The 20,798-nt window shown below is 35.3% G+C and overlaps 1 protein-coding gene across 6 annotated transcripts in view; it reads right to left on the reverse strand.

The window, feature by feature from the left end:
* Positions 1-20,798, reverse strand: part of RICTOR (RPTOR independent companion of MTOR complex 2) — a 162,247-nt gene that overhangs the window by 13,413 nt on the left and 128,036 nt on the right. For 4 of the 6 annotated variants that reach the window (XM_037799500.1, XM_037799498.1, XM_037799503.1 and 1 more), the window contains 8 exons: positions 14,566-14,675; positions 14,065-14,152; positions 12,724-12,816; positions 12,217-12,323; positions 11,418-11,647; positions 5,185-6,196; positions 4,829-4,900; positions 666-843 (listed from right to left, as the gene is read on the reverse strand). In XM_037799500.1, coding sequence (XP_037655428.1) covers positions 666-843; positions 4,829-4,900; positions 5,185-6,196; positions 11,418-11,647; positions 12,217-12,323; positions 12,724-12,816; positions 14,065-14,152; positions 14,566-14,675 — 1,890 coding nt within the window. The remainder of the gene's footprint in view (positions 1-665; positions 844-4,828; positions 4,901-5,184; positions 6,197-11,417; positions 11,648-12,216; positions 12,324-12,723; positions 12,817-14,064; positions 14,153-14,565; positions 14,676-20,798) is intronic. The other 2 variants (XM_037799501.1, XM_037799499.1) reach the window with 1 other exon arrangement.

The raw sequence follows: 20,798 nt of genomic DNA on the forward strand, positions 1-20,798 counted from the left end.
TGAATATTAGCAATATTAAATGAAGTATAATCTAAATTGGCTTCTTATAGCAGATAAACCTACAATGAAAAGTTTACTGGAGAAGGTTAAATTATCAAAACTTGGCAAAATAACCTTAGAAGTCTTTATCATATTCTTGGTGAGGTAAAAGGATATTAAAATAATTATTTTAGTATTTATCGAAAAAGCCTTTACGCTTCTGAGTAAATGTGTATTCTTTGGTACTATATATCATTTAGAAATTTGTGGGTGTTTCATGGGATTAGGGTCACCTTGCATGGCTGGGCACCATCTGTGGCCGCCCTGTATGAGATAAACAGGATCAAGGATCAAGCAAGGAATAAGTCAAAAGTGATTAAAAAACAAGATTAGGAATTTACTATATTTCTACAGAGAATACATTGATAAAGAAATGAAATGTGATATGGAGTCAGCATAGGAAAAGTGGGACAGATAATGTTCTGGGGACATGGAGATACTAAATAAAAGAGTACAGAAGAATTGAGAAAGGTGAAATAATTTTCATCTTAAAATTCCTTTAAATAAACTGCCTTAAAAAATCACCTTCCCCAAAATTAGGATTCACTCTATTTAAAATTTCTAGTAAGCAGTTACAAAATATGAAAAACCAAGAAACCAATTCATAGGAAAATTTATGATGATACCTGGAATATATCATTGATGTCTACTGGAAGAGCAAGACCAATATAGTCATCTGAGCTACCGTATGCAGCACTGGACACCATGGACCTCACTGAGGAGGATCGCTGCAGGGTGTTTTGATTAATAGGACTTAATAAATCTTCTTTATCTAACGAAGCATAACTTAAAGCTTTCATGAACCTATAATTCCATAAAAAAACTGCATTAGTTTATTGACTTGTAATAGTAATCATATAAAGAAATTATGGCTTACCTTCATAAAAGACAAGTAGCTAGTCAAGTATTAAGCAGTGCCATCTTGTTTACTGGGAACATATAATACTTAGCTATTATAAATTGATATACCAAAGGTCATCAATAATGTTGACTGTTACCAAAAATAACTGTTAAGATCTCTCAAGTAAAGGTGAAAATGTGGGCAATTCAATTTTCTGTTAATGGAATTTTAAGATCAGAAGGGATTTTAAGCTACCTTTAATAGGATGCTAACATCTTACTTGTAGAAGTAATAAAAGAAACTGATCTCAGAAGTCAGAGGAATGGTCCAAGGACTACCTTTACAATTATCTGAGATGGTTAGGTTTGCTATCATATAACTAAGGACATGTCTGTTGAATGTTACATTTATGAAAATAAGGTTAACCACTCAAATCTCATTAAGTAGTGATTACTTTAATGCTTTTGTTATCAACTTAAGATTCACGTAACAGAAGACAGCCACAAAATAGCAAGAATGATTTCATTTATAAATAAATATAAGAAATATTCTTGTATGAAGCACTGATATTTCTTCAATGCACACCTTACTAATGATTCCATAATAAATATGGTATACTGATTATTTCCAGAAGCTACAACTTCTTACATATGGATTCTTATTCAGGCAATAGACATGCTAAAATATCTACATGATAAAATATCTGGGATATCCTTTGTACATACAAGGTACTCTGCAAGGTTCTATATTTTAAGTATACTGCTATTTGAAAAACCAAGTCATTTGAAATGTATTAATGTAGCCTGATATTGAAGCAAATTATTTTCTAAAACAAAATAAATGCTTCATAAATGGTACCAATTAAGATTACCATAGCAAAAACAACACCTACATTCTATTTCATGAAACTAAAATGCTCATCTTTCATGTTTACATAAAACAAAAGCATATTTATTTCAGTTCCTGAAAATAAGAAGATTCAAGAAAAAGACTCCGGCAGGAAAGGTCACATTGAGAGTGACCAGGAAGGCCTATACATGTAGTGCACTTTTATAACTGGAGAACACACTACTACCTACATCACTGGTGAGAATACCAAATACCTCCTCATTGAGAATACCACCTGTTATTCTAAGGAATTCTCAATATTCATTCATTGAGAATACCACTTACTCACCTGTTATATTAAGAATTTGAATGAACTCATCTAAAGTCAACTAATTTAGACAGTGGAACATTACCAATGGCCTGGAAAACTGTATTTTCAATTTGTGAAATGCATTTGGGAATTTGTGATACAAGGAGCTTAGGCAATTTTCATCATGAATATCTAGGCTACTATAATTCTAATGCTTACAATGATATGGCATCAATTTTAAAAAGCTAATTAAACGTTTCTGATTTAAAAAAAATTTTTTTTTCCTTTCTTCAGTGTTTGCGGAGACCTTAGAAATCAAGTAGGTCAGTGGTTTTCAAATGGTACTCCATCATACCTCTCTAACTCCATAAAACTCTTCAAAGACTACTGGAATGGGGGGTAGGTGGGGGTAGAATTATTGAATTATTCCTCCTTCCCAATCCCCACTTCAACCACAGGAGCTGCATTTTTGTCTATTCTACATATCAGGCTTCCATAGAACTTTTCCGAAAAAAGTGTTTCTGTTTAAACAGCAACTAATCTAGTCCAATCTCTACTAGATGAGGCAACTGAGACCCAGAAGATTTTGTCAAAATTCATTCACTCAGCACCAGCAACAGAACTCAAGATTCGAAAGGAAATATCCGAGATACAATTTTTAAGATTGGTGGATTCATGCTATCCATTATACACAGAAATCAGTACACATACTATTTCAATTTTACAGGGGGAAAAAAAAATCTTAGCCAGAATTCCAAACCACTACTTTACAGTAAATTTGTAGTTATCTTCTATCATGTTCCTTTTTTTCAGAACTAACCAAGGGACAGAAAAAGGAACAAGAAAATTAATGCTGACATACTCAATGTTTTCCTCATGGAATCTTGAACACAGTAGGCCCTAAGTTTTGAAGAATCAATGACAGATCTGATGAACGTGAAGTTTTGTTATGCCTCCATGACTTTGCACAAGCAGTACCTGCTTTTCTATACTGCTGTGCCGGTTTGAGTGTATTGTGTCCCCCAAATGCCATTATCTTTGTGGTCTTGTGTGGGGCAGGCGTTCTGGTGATGGTTGGATTTGCTTGGACTGTACCCCACCCAGCTGTGGGCAATGATTCTGATGAGATGTTCTCATGGAGGCGTGGCCCCGCCCATTCAGGGTGGGCCCTTATCGGTGGAGCTATATAAATGAGCTGACTGGGGGGAAGAAAGAGAGTGCAGCTGGGAGTGATGTTTTGAAGAGAAGCAAGCTTGCTAGAAAGGAATGTCCTGGGAGAAAGCCGTTTTGAGGCCGGAGCTTTGGAGCAGACGCCAGCTGCCTTCCTAGCTAACAGGTTTTCCGGACACCACTGGCCGTCCTCCGGTTAAGGTACCCGACTGCTGAGGTGTTACCTTGGATGCTTTGTGGCCTTAAGACTGTAATTGTGTAGTGAAATAAACCCCCATTTTATAAAAGCTTATCCATCTCTGGTGTTTTGCATTCTGCAGCATTAGCAAACTAGAACAACTGCCTTTTTTTTGGTTTGTTTTCCCCTGAGAAGTTAAAAACTTCTATTCATCCTTTATAACACCAATAATTTAGCAAACCTCCAGAAGTAAAATTTTCAAGTATCCTTCTCCTATTCGAACAAAGAATACAGAAAATAAGATCCTAAGAATCCAGAATGATTAGAGAGTAAGTGATTTGAGATAGCATCTTTTCAGGTTTATCCCTATGAATCTTTAAGCACCCCAATTTTTTATCCATGCTATAATCAAATTTGTACAGAAATGATTCTAAAGCATATTAAACTCTTCCTTCCCTCTTCAAAAAGATATAATTAACCTAACTGGATGGTTCAGAATTAATGGAACTCTGGTTATTGGACTAGGCTCTCAAGTAGTGGTACTCTTACTGCTTATTTAGGTATGCTAGACTACTCACTGCCCTTGATGAATGGTACCAGACTGCTGTGGTCTCTGAGTTCTCAAACACTATGCAGTATTTAAGTTTCCTCCCTTGCTTACCAATGCTATTAGCTGTCCTTTCCTGTTGCAATGTGCTTACCAGCAGAAGCTTCTAATTTGTTGCCTCTATAGGCCTGGAAACCTGATCCAAGCTTGTTAAAATAAATACCAACAGCTCTGAATGTGGGCTAGAGGGACTCCCTTTGGATAAAATTCATGAACTTTACTGCATAGGTTTTTAATGGTGAGCTGCTGAGAGGTTTGCCTGGCTTTGTTCTGCATTTATAAGGGTGACAAAGCTGATAAGTCCCATGCAGATAAGAAATTACTTCATAATTTATGGAGTTCTTATACTTAATATTATGTTATCTTAAACAGCCAGAAGGATTGCATTAAAAAATAACTACCAATAATGATAATGATGATGATAGTATCCAACTTTACTGAGTGCTTAATACGTGCCAGGCACTATCCTAAGTACTTGAGGTGTATTAATCCATATGTTAAAATGTAAATGAATAATCTAAAACTAAGGAAAGCTTGTTTAGAAAGAAGTATCTGGTCCAATAAACAAATTATAGGTACAGAAATCTTTCCAACAATCAAATTTAACATTGCATATCTTTTGAAAGTAAAATCTTAATTATTTAAATACAGCATAAAAATCCCCTAAATATCCTTGAGTGTAGGGAAACTTGCTGCTGAATCCCGAGGGTCAAATAATTCATGTAGTGCTTATTACAGTCCTATTTAATAATCACAGCTTCTTAAAACAAACTGAAAACAATTTACTGAAATTTTCAGTTATCTTAAAAAACACAAAAAAACAGGGGTCAACTTTTGGGCCTTAAATTGACCTACCTGAAAAGGTTGTTTGTTATTGTAGGTCTTAAGCTCCTGATTCCCCCGACATGCTTCTTTTTAAAATCGATCCTTGCAGAAGCGAGAAATAAATAAAAAAAAGCTTGTGACTTGTGTGTCTTTGCAAAGCATGTATGTTTATTTTCAGGGCCTAAAGGAGTTTCTTTTTCCCCCCTCGCAGCTGCAAGAATCAATTTCAAATCATATCGGGTAACTAGGAGCTTATAACCTACCATAGTAAACAATTATATTAAGTCAGTTCTGAGGCTTATGTAGATGAAAAACCCGGGTATTGTTTTCCATTTAAATCTAAAATGCAACTATTATCGTTCACTTTTAAAAGTACATTTTCTCACCTGCTTGGTGTTAACCTTGACTCAAAGCTGCTGGCCTTCATGGTGATTGTATCAGTAAACAGCACATCTTTTGCTGGAGATGCCAAAGCTTCAGAATGAGATAAGGATGGATGCATTCTTTGTTGCTGTAATCTTTTCAGTGTAGCGTAGCCAAAGGCATCTCTAGAACTTGTGTAACTAAAGTTACAATCTGCTAGACTTTTAATTGTAGCAATAGAGGGTGCTTTAAGGGACTGTGCTCTTCTAGGAAGTGTATGAGAAGAACCTGGAGGCACCAGGGACACTGAGTTTGATTTGGAGAGAGACAGATGGTTAGACTGTGGCATCAAATAGTGGCTTGTCTTAACAGTTTTAGTACTTACCACAGTACTCATACTTCCACAGTCTGTGTCCATGGTTGTAGCATCAACACCTACTGTCTCTCGTGAAGGACTTGAGCTCATTGAACTTATGCCACTTGTTGTAGTGTCTGTATTAAAACTTTGACTACGTATCTTCATGTGTGAGCTTGTTGAACTCTCTACAACTAATCTCTCTCGGCTTGTGTTTTCTCTGTGATTCTCTGTACCAAGACTCTTAGTGAATTTTAAGTCATTCTCTCCAATACTTGGAGTGCTACCAGTGTCTTCAATGTGCTTATTCCCAACAAATGAAGTTTCTAATTGTAATGTTTTCTGAACTGTGGATATGGGTGTGAAATCATCACTATGATTAAAGTCAACACTGGATGGCTCTGTAAGTGTTCTGATTCGTCTGTTGCTTGTCTTATTTTCAGATGACAGTTTCGCTCCTTTTGGATCACTGCTACTACGATGTTTCTTATTAGGCAAAGTTAGTGAATTCAAGATACGATTCTTCACAAGTTTACTGGAAGCAAAGAAAGGAAATGAATTTTTATCCTTTATAGGTCCAGGTCGTTCATAAAATGCTGGCTCTGCATCTTCATTGATGTCAAGAAAAAATGTACTTGTAGAGCTGCTGCCAAACCGGTCATCCTCCATTATGAACATACCTGTGATTGAAGGGTCAATTAATAAAAGTACGTAAAAAAAAATGACAAAATCATGAGAACTGTTAGTGACAGATCACATCTCAGGAAAAAAAATTTCAATAGTCATCTGCAAAAAAGAAATTTCAGAAATAAAGGTTTAAAATACTATGCCACAAAAGAGCTTCATTAAAACCCAGAGTTTGCACTGAATAAAGTGTGAAATTATCATTATAAGGACCTCTTGTTATTTCCAAAGAAAAACTACAGAACTCATTATGGCACAGTTAACATGAAGTATCTTTTGATTGTTCTACAATCTTCAAAAACTTGGGATAAAATTAAAGGCAAAGGGAGATCTGATCATGAATGCTCACTTGATTGGTCATACGTAAGGACAGCCTGGGGGGCATGGCTCTTTGATTCCCTACTTGATGTGGATTTCATCTAAAGGGAAATATTGATGCCAAAGACTAAATGGCAGTACTGCAATTCAAATTTAGGCCCACTAGACATTAGAGTTGACACTCAAAATCACTGCTTATTATTCTACTGACAGATAACATTAGTTTTTGTTGAACTTTAAAAATGCTTTTTTTTTTCCAACTCAATAAATTATATGAGAAAACAACACGTTTCAGGCACAGATATTCCATTTATGCCTCACAACTACTTTGAGAAAATATTTAGGAAAAATGCAAGCTTCTGAATAATAGTCATTATTTGGCATTAGTCTTGACAGCTCTGAAAAGTAGTCTATGGGCCAAATTATATAGGTTGATACAGATTCCTGGTAGTTAACTGAAGTCCCAAATCTAAACAAAACATACTTACAGAGAAACAAATCACATTCTTTTAAATTCATGCTTACATCAACTACATTTATTTCCCATTGTGCTTTAGGTACTATGAAGCTCATCTAAATTCAGTGCTCAATTCTAATAGAACATTCAACACAGGTACCTACTGATATCTAAAGTACTTTATTTTTTTCTGGCTTCTCTGATAAATAATCATAATCACTTCAAATATATTTTGAAAGAGAACAAAATAAAATCCTAAATAAATTTGTATACTACATTGTATTTCCATATTTTGTCAAATCTAAGATGCACATTTTCCACATTCATCTCTTAAATCAGGAATCATCTGGAAATTAGTGTATCCCAGTTTAACAGGCAGCATTTCTTTTTCTTTCTTAGTGGTACATAAAATATTGATGGCACCCTATAATTCACGGTATCTTAGATTTGATGAGATATGGTTTAATAAATATTGCACTATCTTCTTAAAATGAAGGATTATGTTATAAATTTTGTACACCTAATAGCATAGGACTTAAAACCACAAATCATTTTATACATAAATTTAATTTCACTATTTAATTAACTTTTAAAATTTAGCATTTCTCTCAAAAAGAAGTGAAAATAATATCCCTTAACAAATATATTATTGTTCAACAATCTCTACACCTCTGAAAAATAAGTAAAATGAAGAAGGTAGATGAATAAACATTTACTAATTAGACTTATCTCTTTTCTGACAATCAAAAAAAGGGGAAATGGTTCTCCCAGTGCATGGCTTATTATATAAGTCTGCATGTAAGATTATCCATTAGCTATTTATTTATTTATTTTTTTAATTTTATTTTGAAATAAGTTATAGGAGCAGTTGGAAAAACAATACAAACCCCATACACAGAACTCCAGCATACCCTGACCCCCCTCCCCTGATACCCGGATCCACCAACTTTAACATGCTGTCACACAGCCATTTCTCTTTCCCTCCCTCCCTATCATCCTTCATCTATTGCTCTGTCTTCTGAACATACGAGAGCAAGCAGCACACATCCTTGAACAAACACTATAATTCACATATACAATTCCCATGAACAAGAACATTCTTTTATGCAATCCCAATAAGCGCAGCTAAGAAGTTCAAGAAATTCAACATTGATACAAAGCTTACATTCTATATTTCCTTTTTTTCTTTTTTTTTTTTTTCCCCCTTATGTCTCAGCTGTGTCCCTTTGAGCCTCCTGTCCTCCATCCTCAGATCCCATCCAGGATCATCCTTGGCATTCAATTGTCATCTATTTAGACTTTTTTTTTCTTCAATTGTGGAAACATATATAAAGCTTAAATCTTCCCATTCCACCCCCTCCCTAGCATTTCATTAGTGGGATTAATCACATTTAGAATGTTGTAATGCTGTCACCTTCCCACCATCCACTACTAGAAACTTCCCTTCACCCCAAACAGCAACCCTACACTCATTTCTTGACTCCCCATTGCCCCTTCCCCCACTTCTCATAACCAACACTCCACTATTCATCTCTATGGTCATATTCTCTGATAATTTCTTTGTGTTTACTGTGGGGCTTAAAATTAACCTCTTAAATCCATAACAATCTTGTTTTTCTTTGATACCAACTTAACTTCAATAGGACAAGTGAACTATATTCCTATACTCCTCCATTCCCCCACCTTTATATAGTTCTTTTCAAAATTACATATTTTACATTGAGTCCAAAACCTCTGATTTGTCACTAGAGTTTGTGTATTTTCTATCATGTAGGAAGTAAATAGTGGAGTTACACGTCAAAAATTATTGACTTCTATTTGTATTCCATTGTGGTCAGAGAATGTGCTTTGAATATATTCAATTTTTTTTTCTTTTTAATTTATTGAGCCTTGTTGTATGTCCTAGCATATGGTCTATTCTGGAGAAAGATCCATGATCACTAGAGAAAAATGTGTGTCCTGGTGATATGGGATGTAAGGTTCTATATATGTCTGTTAAAATTCTCTATTTCTCTCTCTCCTTTCTTTGTCTGTTGGTAGGGCTCCATTTAGTATCTGAAGTAGAGCAGGTCTTTTATTGGCAAAATCGCTCAGCATTTGTTTGTCTGTGAAAAATTTCAGCTCTCCCTCAAATCTGAAGGAGAGTTTTGCTGGACAAAGTATTCTTGGCTGGAAATTTTTCTCTCTCAGAATTTTAAATATGTCATGCCACTGCCTTCTCACCTCCATGGTGGCTGCTGAGTAGTCACTACTTAGTCTTATGTTGTTTCCTTTGTATATGGTGAATTGCTTTTCTCTTGCTGCTTTCAGAACTTGCTCCTTCTCTTCAGTATTTGACAGTCTGATCAGAATATGTCTTGGAGTGGGTTTATTTGGATTTATTCTATTTGGAGTTTGCTGGGCATTTATGCTTTGTGTATTGATATTGTGTAGAAGGTTTGGGAAGTTTTCCCCGACAATTTCTTTGACTACTCTTTCTAGATCTTTACCCTTCTCTTCCCCTTCTGGGATACCAATGAGTCTTAAATTTGGATGTTTTATTTTATCTATTATATCCCTGAGATCCATTTTGATTTTTTTGATTTTTTTCTCCATTCTTTCTTTTGTTCTTTCATTTTCTGTTCTGTGGTCCTCTAGGATTCTGAGTTGTTGTTCAGCTTCCTCTAATCTTGTATTATGAGTATCCAGAGTCTTTTTAATTTGGCCAACAGTTTCTTTCATTTCCATAAGATCTTCTATTTTTTAATTTACTCTTGCAATTTCTTCTTTATGCTCTTCTAGGGTCTTCTTTATGTCCTTTATATCCTGTGCCATGTTCTTCTTCATGTCCTTTATTTCCTGTGTCATGCTCTCATTCTTTGATTGCAGTCCTTTGATTAATTGCTCCAAGTACTGTGTCTCTTCTGATATTTTGATTTGGGTGTTTGGGATTGGGTTCTGCATATCATCTGGTTTTATCATATGCTCTAAGATTTTCTGTTGTTTTTGGCCTCTTGGCATTTGCTTTGCTTGATAGGGTTCTTTCAGGTTGTAAAAAATACCAATCTAATTTTTCCGATCTGCAACTTGGTGGCGTACACTTTCTCTAACTAACCAGCAGATGGCGTCTGCAAGTCACCTGTTCCCCTCAAGTCAGTTCTCCCCAACTTTGTCTTTGTGGTGTGTGGGGAAATGATTCTTGTGGGGTTCAATTGGTGCACTCAGTTTGGGTGTGTTGTTGCTGCTGTCCGCCTTGAATGTGGGGCGTGTCTGGGTGGTTAGGGAGGCAGGGCAGCTTTAATAATCAAACCTCCCAGGTGTTCCTGGAGATTCAAGGCTGTTGCAAAAGTCTAAGCCTTCTTTTCAGTTTTGCCCCAGATTTTCTCTGCCGCTGACCCACAATTCCCTGGCACTGACGTAGCTTCCCTGGGTTTTCCGAGCGGGCCCCCCTTCTCAGCTGTGATCTTCCAGGACCTCTGCTGAAGGAAGGCCGTGCTACGTCACAAGTGCACGCTGTCCCTCAAGGGAAGCCCCAGGCCGCCGGGCCGTGCAGGGGCGCTCCCGGCCTTATGCAAAGATGGCTGAATGGGTCGTCTCAATCCCCCGCTTTTCACACAGCTCCGCCTTCCCAGCTCCAGGACAGCTAGCTGTGCATGCACCCAAGGCCACCATCCACGGCCAATATTGTGGTGTGTGCGTGGTGCCGTGGGATACACTCCCCGTCACACTGGGTTTTCTGGCATGGCTCTGTGTACGGCCCCGGGCAGGAGTGTCTCCAGCCCGCTGGGGAGCTGGCTGCAAGCAGCGCAGTTTCTTTCTCCTTTTGGCTCTCCCCTTTACCCCTGGCCCTGAGGGAATCAGCAGCAGTCTATCCTCCATGCCAGACACCGAGAGGTTGGCACAGCCCACTCCTGCCATGCTTCACTGCGTGGTTCTTACCATCGTAACTGCAGCTGCTCCTGTGTTTTTCTTTTTTTTTTTAAAGAACTAGTCCGTCTCCAAATGCCAACCCCTGGTTTCCCCACACCACAGCGCGGCCGCGGGACTTTCAGCCAGCTTACTCACTCATTTCAGAATGCAGACTCCCGGTTTCACCAAGTACATGGTCCCTGTGGTTTTAGCAGACCTTGTCCAGCTGGTGCATCACTGAAACTGGTGTTCTAGGTCACTTTCTGGTTTTTATCTAGTATTTTTCAAGGAGGTGTTTTTTCGCCCTGTCTCACCTAGCCGCCATCTTAGGTTCTCCCCCCAAAAGCTATTTAGAAAGCAAAGGTAGAGAAGAATGCAGGCTGGTGGCTATGCTCTCTGTTGTGAAAAAATAAGCACTCTCCAAGAAGCTAGTACTACCAAATAATTATCTCAGAAAAAATAAAATTAGGAATATAACAAATACATTAAAAATTCGAAATTATAACTACAAATGTTCATTTTGGCTGTTTATATGAACCTGTCACAATACTCACTTGATGGTGCAGATTCACTTTCACTATTATGTCTGGAGCTAGTTGACTCCGAATTCAAACTTAGGGTGCTTGGGATAGATGACAGCTCATTACAGAGTTGCTCCACATCATCTGGAACCACTGGCCACAGATGTCTGCGACTGTGCCTCACTGCATCCCAGTTGTGACATTTTAGAATATCACAGCCTTGTTTGGTTTTGGCTATGAGTCCAAGCACATATACACAGGTCCTGTTTGTAAAAGGTGTAATAACAACAGTTTATAATTTCAAGTTGGAATTTCTAAAGCAACCACAGAATAATTAATTTGTTATATACATATTTGAATTTTCTGTAAAATCCATTAAAAATCATTTAGCATGTGGAAAAATAATGTATTAAAACCAATTAGGAGTAAATGAGCAGCAATAAATAACATGAAAACCCTTCTAATAAAAATAATAAATACAGTGAAATAAAAAGAACACCTTAAAGCAAAAGACATCTGTTAACTTTACTGGCATAAATTTGCAATATTTGGACTATTTAGCGCATACACACCTAGATACCACATTTCTGTTTATTTGAAAGATAAATTTCAATATTATAATAATAAAAAAGGAATGACAACCTTAAACAAGAGTTCCTTAAAATATCTATTACTGCATTAAAAAATGTTACATCATTCAGACTTTCAATGAATTAATAGTTATGCTAGACTACAAAGCTGGACTACACTGAGTCATAAAATACTCTCCTCTCACATCCATTTGTGGTTAACAAGATACACATCAGAAAGATTTCTGAGTTAAATGACATACCCTCTGATGGAAAGAACCTCACAATGTTTTGCAAGTTTTAATATATCTGGAATTACATTTTCTTCCTGTAGCAAATTGAGACCCCAATTTGATGAGCCAATATTTCCCTGAAATAAAAATAAAATCATTTATATCAAATATATTTATAAGAGTAACTCTTCCAAGAGATTTGGGAAGTTACTAAAAAGCAAACAAACCAACAAGCTTAAGCCCATTTATAAGGGAGAAAATTGTAAAGAACGAAAATTTCAGTAAGGAACATTAGGAATTAATTAATGTTCCATTTATCTTAGCAAGAAAACTGAAACCATAAAAACTAATAGCAAAACCATCTATTCTTTGGCATAAAAATAATATTTAAATTGCAGGAACAATTCCAGTCTAGGAACCCTAATATAAGAACAAGTTCCAAATAAAACAATTTTTATTTATTTAAACATTAATGGGGAAAATCAAAAAGAAAATCTTAAAAATTATGAAGATCTTATTTAAGTGTTTATTACAAACCAAGGCCCAAAGGGATGCTTTCAATTTTTTAATTTCTTCCCATTTATCCAAATCTGGTGTACGAATGTTGTGACAGAGTTCTGTAATAATATTCTGTAGAGAAGGAAAAAAATACTTCATAAGTAATAATATAGTATGTTTTTAACATCATTTTCTTTTTTCTTCTTGAAATCTATTTAACATTTGAGTTCAGTTATTTTTGCATATTTAAAATTCTAAAATAATTTTTAGAGCATGGGTTCTGAGTTCATGCTCTAGAGTTACCACTTACTCGCTGTGTGGCCTTCAGCAAGTTCCTTAACTGCCCCATACCTCAATTTCCTAATTTCTAAAACAGGGATAATAATAGCACTGGTCTCATAAGGTTCAATGATTCAGTGAATTATTACCTATAAAGTGGTTAACAAAGTGCCTGGGTATTAGTGTTACAAAAATGTTAGCCATAATTATCATTACTTCTTTTAAATAGAAAATGATAAAACAGTGCTTAGATTTTACCAGATTGTATTAGGTAATAACACTAAGCAAATTATTTAAATATTTCCTGAAGTTCTTTTAGAGCATTTATACAAAGATACCTTCCGCAATAGTCTTCATAGACATAAGAACATATAAAACTAGAATACAGTTATGAAAGACATTGTGATCCTGAGATGAACACTGATACAAAAAGAAAGTAAACAGATTATTATTGTTCAGAAACTCATGCAAAATTTCTATAGCTATTTTTCTAAAATACGAAAAAGGTTATAGTCACTGAACACACTTATTTGTAAGACTTAGTCACAGCCATAAATTCAGAGTACACACCATACTAAAAAATAATTGCTTGTGTAAGCGATTACATTACACGAAGTATGAGAATAGTGAGGCACTAACAAACAGCAAAATACACTTTGTTGCTCATCAAGGAGAACTGAATCTTTATCAGTCAGTTTAACTTCCCAACAAGAGGAAGAAAGAAACTCCATTTTTCAGTATGTTGTTTACCAAGAAGTGAACCTTCCCAATAAACTACATAGGAAAGAACTTGGAACTTCTCTGGGTTATTTACTCTACATAACAAGTTAGTTATGCAAAAGGTCACATGTTTATATATAAGAGAAACGCATACAAGCAAGTAATATTTCTAAGGATTACAAACAAAGAATACTTAAGACAATTACAAGATAGATGACTTTAAAAACAATTATGCTATTAACTTTAACGTTTTTAAGTAAAAACAATTATGCTATTAACTTTAACGTTTTTAAGAAGATTTTGCAAGATAATATTTTTTAGCAATATTAAGAATTCTTTTTACTATCACAGCTATTTAAAATAACCAAATTATGTTTTTACCTGCACTTCCAACAAATGACAGCCTGTTTTGTGATGTACCAGTTGTCCATAAAGATGTACAGGCAAGTAGACATGAGGACGCTGTAATCTAGTAATAATAAAGATGATCTGATATACCTATTTGCTCCTTTAAATATGCTAATTAAAACACTATTAATAATGTACCAGATAAATAAAATTAGATATAATTCTCCAGAATAAATGAAAGTATGAAAATGGGGATAAGGATTTCTCTGAAAAAAATAATAGCTTGCTGGTCTCAGAGTACTGGTAAGAGTGCTAGGGCTAGAAAGGTAGATGGGGTTAAAAGTATAGAGTATATCTCAATGTTTATCAATGGAAATTTTGAGCAATCTTTTGAGAAGATTTTTCCTATGCCAGTGTAAGAAATGGAACATTTAAAGATTCAGAAAATTTTAGAAAATAATGATTTATTATAAACTGACTTTAAATTTGATTTTTGAGGACTAGCAATAAATTGTTCCATTAGGTGGACTCTACCTTTGGTTACTCCGACGAACATAGTTATCACCATCAATAGGCTTCCGATAAGTAGTAAGTGCTTCATTAAGTTGTTCTTCAATCAAGTCAACATATTTTGAATTATATTCCTAGAAGACAATATTGTTTTAATTTTATATAGCATCATTTAACAATACTGCTTAATGATATTTACTAATGTCAGGTACTTAGCAAATCTTGAAAGCTGTATGAGAAAAACGAACAACTCATGAAATTAAGAAAATTTTTGGAAAAGTAGACAAGATATTACGAATGCCAATATTCTATTCTACCCAAAAGCTTTCTGCTTAAATTTTCTATCCCATCTTCTGTTAAATTATTGGGGTCCAAAAAAGTGAGTAAAAAATATTATTTCTCATCTTATTTGAATCTCCTTCCCAACTTAAAAACAAAAAAAAAGGTTAACAGTAAACCCTTAAGATATTCACTAGAAACTTTAAAAATGAAATTAACTGTTCTATCATTTTAGAACCTTTTCATAAGAAATAATATTTACCCCTCTGATTTAAATAAGGTCAAATGTAAAAAATGTTTCCTACTAAGACTTGAAAATCTTCAAGTTAAATGCTTTCAGCTGAAGAGTCAATCACACTGCCATCTTTATTGCAAAAGACATCCATCTTGAACTGCCAGAAGGAACTAATGTAACCTCTTTGGAGAGCAATTTTAACAGCATCAAAAATTTAAACTCACATATACTTTTAAATTCAGCAATTATGTTTTTAGAAATTTATCCAAGATGTACAAGTAAGGAAAGAACACCCAGCAAAACCACTGTTTACAAAACTAAGAAGTTGAAAATATCAATATTCATCAATATAGAAAAGGTTAAATAAACTAAGGTACATCATATAATGTGCTACTCTGCAGCCATTAAATAAAATGAAGTAGATCTAAACGTACTGCTCTGAAAAGATCTCACAGTTATATTATGAAATGAAAAAGTTACATATAGTTGTAAATGGAATGAACTCATTTGTATTTTTAAATAAAGAATATGTACTTATAGATGCACAGAACACTTCTGAATGTACACAAAAGAAAATGTTCACAGACATCACCTTCAGAAAAGACAGAAAAGGGGCATAGGGAGACTTGTTTTTTTCTTTACATGTTTTAGACTACATGCATTTAGTGTGTTACTTTAACTCCTTACATATAGCCTCTAAAAACTTACTTTTCCTGCTTTTCCTTGAGGTTCCACATTTAACTCTGCAATAGTTACAAGAGTTTTAATTATACTATCATCACTTGTGCCAGTTTCAAACAGTTATGTGCCCCAGAAAAGCCATGCTCTTTTAATCCAATCTTGTGGGTGCAGACTTACTGTAGGTGGGATCTTTTGATTAGTTTTTCCATGGAGATGTGACCCCGCCCATTCAAGATGAGTCTTAATTAGTTTACTGGAATCCTTACAGCTCAGAGAGAGACAGAGCACTCAAAACTGACAGACACTTAAAGAGAAGCTCAGGTATGTAATCCAGAGTTTGCCCCTGGGAGAAGCAAGCAAGGACCCACAGCAGCTGAGACAAAAGCCCTGAGACATTTTGGTGAAAGCCACTGAAACCAGAAGCTAAACCCGAGAGAGAAGGTTCAGAAGTCAGCCATGTGCCTTCCCATGTGACAGAGGAACCTCAGATGCCATGAGCCTTTCCTCAGAGAAGGTATCTACCTGTTAATGCCTTAATTGGGACATTTTCATGGCCTTAGAATTGTAAATTTATAAATTAATAAGTCCTCATTGAAAAAGCCAATCCATTTCTAGTGTATTGCATTTCAGCAGTTTTAGCAAACTGGAACATCATTATATCATTATTATTACTACTATCACCCCCAACATACTTTCCTCCATACATGAAAATCTCAGTAAAAAGTAAAATTAGTGTAGGTGTTTTGAGCTTTCTATAGGAATAGTTATACTCATGTGGTACCGACTGCCCAGTTAATATTTTGACCAGAGGCACTGATTTGGAAAACACTAGCAAAGGGGTGGGGAGTTATGAATGCGAAATGGCCTGATTTTCTAATGAAACAGATGTGGATTGTCTTGAGGATTGGGCCCAAAAGGACATGCCTGGAGAAGCAAGGAGACCCCACTGAGGACCTTTAACTACCAGGAGGCATTTTAATTAGGCAGCCAGAGAAGCCATTGCCCTTGTCAAGAGAATTGCAAATGAGAGATCCCCAGTGGTGAGGTCTTTGAGGAATCCATGAAGGTAACACTCAAGCAAAAGAATCAACATTTGAAATCTCACACACTCAAAGCTAATAACCCCAGATAACAATTTTACTAATTGAATAAGACTGTTCCCTGAGCCCTCACCCCCTCCCACCTTCTGCTCCAAACATGGAGAGACCCAAAACTGCAGCTAGTAAATGAGAAGGAGAATACACACCAGAGAGTGATGAAATTGACCATATCCTTCTTTCAACTATAGGTCTTTAAGTCTGTATCAGGCCTTGGCTGGGGGACCTTTTGAAACTGAATGAGACTGGAATTTTAATATTACACTGACCTGAATGTTTTATTACTTTGAAAAAGAGACCAATTGTTTACTAGCTAATAAGAAAAGCTTTAAGATCTGTCCAACATTTCATTTAGGGGCAGGGAGAAATGACCACCCAGGACAAACCAAAAGGTATAGCAGTGAGAAAGAACAGTTACTTCTTTTATACTCTTCTGAGTGTAGTTGTTCAAAAACACACACATCCACACAATAACAATTAGAGAAAATTAAAACATCAAAGAAGTACAAAAGCAATTGTAAAGTAAAATACTTTGAAAAACAATCCAACTACTATAGTCACAATTGGCAAAGGAATCTATGATTCAGAAGATCAAAGGTAATAACCAACTGCCATCATAATTATGTGATGGTGTTACACTGATTTATCTACAAGGGTCTGAGTCATGAATATATATTAAGTATTTGTCCATATATTTATTATAATAGGTCTCTTTCCTTCTTCTCCAGTCGAATATCTACAGAATTAACACTTATACCAGGGTCAGGCAAACTTTTTCTGTAAAGAGCCTGATAGTAAATACTGTAGGTTTTGTAGGCCATACTCTTTCACAACTACTCAACTCTGCCACTGTAGAGAGAAAGCAACCACAGACAATAAACAAAGTATGGCTGTATTTCAATAAAACTTTATTTATGAACACTGAAATATGATTTTCATGCGTCTAAAAATATTATTCTTCTTTTGATTTTTTTCTCAACCATTTAAAAATGTGAAAACCATTCTTAGTGGGCCATACAAAAATAAGTGGTGGGTTAGATTTGGCTCGAGGGCCAGTATGCCGAATCCTGGTATAAACCAATCTCAGGTATACTGTCCAAACAGAATAATTAATAGCAATTAGAAAGAGGAAAGAATTTGCATTTTACCAAAATTTCTGAAACCAATCAATATAATTGGTAGAAAGTACTGGAAAACAGTGGTCATCTGGAGTCTAGAAAAACAAGAGGCAATCTGTCTTAGACACTCTATTACTTGTGATATCCACTTTTGTGGTCACAGCAGCACCAACAGGATACTTAATGTGTACTGTGTAACCAGACTAGTAACTTCAGAACTGCCTTTAAGAGCCAGCTCTCTGGGTTAGCTGAGAGATAAACAGTAGAAAGAGAAGATTTCTTTCCTCCTATCTTCAAACTGATTTACATACTTCTGCAAGGAATCTTCTACTTTTTTCACTGGAGGAGCTATCTTTATGTCTTAAGACTAATTTAATTTATTCATCTGTACTTTTGATATATTCCTCTCCCTTGCCAAGAATTCATTTCATCAACTATATCCTCACTTGTATTGTTAGTTGCCCCTTCAATAGCTCTTTCCCTTGTCTCATATATTCTAACCTACTCCCTTCTTAAAAACAAAAATAACATTCACACACAAAAAAGAAAGAACAAAAACAGTCTCCATTCATCTTGGTGTACCACAAGCTACTGGGGAGAAAATCAAACGCTATGGAAAGAGCACAGGCTTTGGAATCAAAGTACCCTGGCCTGCTACTTTCAAGTTCTGTGACGTGGGATAACTTAGTTTACTCCTCTCAATCTCAACTTTTTCATTTGCAAAATAGCAATAATAAAATATATTTCATAGGGTTGTTATGAGGATTAAATAAGATAATACAAGAAAATCACTGAGTTCAATGCTAAGCAATCAATATATTAGTTCCCTTCCTTTCTCCCTTTCTCTAATTAATTTGAGAGAGTAGACTACATTGTATTTATTTTTCACCTCCCATTTACCACCTAACCACATGTAACTGCAATTCAGCTTCTGCTTTTATACGCCTTTCTCCTGAAACTAATCTAGCAAAATTCACCAGCAACCTAACTGCCAAATTTAACACCCTATTTTCTAGTGTTTATCTAATGTGACTTCTCCAATCAGTAACACTGGCCACTCCTTCCTTCCTGAATCGTCCTGAAGTGACACCATTCTCTGATAATTTTTTTCTTCAGTGTCCTTTGCTTCCCCTCATTAAATCAGAGTGGTTTCTAGGGAGCAATTTTCAGTCTTCTCTTCTTTTATGTTCTTTATATTTTCCCTGCTAATATGACTCATTTCAGGTTTCAACTACTATACACTGATGACTCCCAAACTGCCATCTTCAGTCTACAGACCCACACTTCCAAAAATTTCCTGGATACCATCACTGGGTCACCCCACAGGCAACACCCATTTGACATATTAAAAATTCATTATCTTCATCCTGCAAAGCACTTTTTAAAATCACAATCTCTTAATGGTGATTCATTATATATAGTCATTCAAATCACAAACCTTAAAAATCATTTTGGATTCCTCATTCACTGCATCCAATCAGCCCATAATCTTGTCTTTCTTATTTCAAAAATGCCCAGAAAATGTATTCCTGCCTATCCAACCTCACCATCACTGATGAAGTTCAGGCCCTCATCCACTCTTGTTTCCAAACTGGTCTCAACATTCTTAGAATTTCCCTTCGATGATCAAACTTCCAATTCAACATTGCAACCAATACCTTCCTAAAGCTCAGCTCTGACTGTGCTCACCTTTAAAACTTACAGTAGTTCCCCTATACCTATAAAATTTATACCTTTTGGTATGATATAATGTGCTTACAAGCCTTCAACAATTCAGCTCTAACTTACTATTCCAGCTCCTCTTGCCACTTATCCTAGCCCCAACTACCATGGAATAGGGCTTTCTACACAAACCTGTACAATTTTAATAATCTATAGAGATTTATTCTACTCTCTCTTTTTTGAATACCATTCTTCTAATTCAACACCCACCTCAAATACCACACCCTCTACTGAGCCTATCCTACATTCCTTTTGCTGATCTCTAATGCAGAACCATTAATCCTTCCTTTGTGCTCCCTTATATACTATATATGTCTTTGTTATAGCACTTATGCTTTGTGCCAACTACATGAAAGCACGGCATCACAGGTGCTAAGCAATTTCCTGATATTATAATTTGTATACTAAGACAATCAAGTCAATTACAGTGATTGGTTTAAATATCTTCTATTTAGGAAAAAAAAACTATCACATCTTCTCAGTTCTCCATTTCACAAACTACTCAGAGATTCCATGCCTGAAGGTGTATACTTTAAAATTACAGTATTTTTCAAAAATGAAAATCTCTTTTTAATCTGGCTTAATACGAACAATAATATAATTTATAATTATTTAAACAAAGGAGGAGAAACAGCTGTATAAATGATTTGAAACATTAAAAAAATCTAAAAATCCTTTAGCATTTGCATTGGACATGAATTATTTTGAACACAGGCCTCAAAGATGACCTGGCAATGCAAAATGCCTCAAAAAAAAAAACAAAAAAACAAAAATCAATCAATCAATAAGCAAGCCACAGTGATGACCAGCTTAAGAAAAGCTAGAAAGCTATGTAAAACCTTCAACCTACCCCTTCTTCCTAGGTTCCCCTAGTAAGAAGTTTACTTGACATCAAGAAGTTTATTCTTGACAGCAAGAAGTTTATTCTCAGATTTCGGTAAAGAAACATAAAAATGATCTTTAATTAGATGATTATATGAGCTTAGGGAGAATAGTTTTTTAATCTTCCATCATTTAGCAAAATAATTTTAATTGTAGCTTAAAAGTGTTCACGCAATGGTGCAGACTATAAAACGAACCCAAGAATAAAAGAAGAGTTAACAAATTAAACTAGTATATAATATC

This window comes from Choloepus didactylus, chromosome 11 (genome assembly GCF_015220235.1).
Source record: "Choloepus didactylus isolate mChoDid1 chromosome 11, mChoDid1.pri, whole genome shotgun sequence".
Classification (NCBI taxonomy): Eukaryota; Metazoa; Chordata; class Mammalia; order Pilosa; family Megalonychidae; genus Choloepus; species Choloepus didactylus.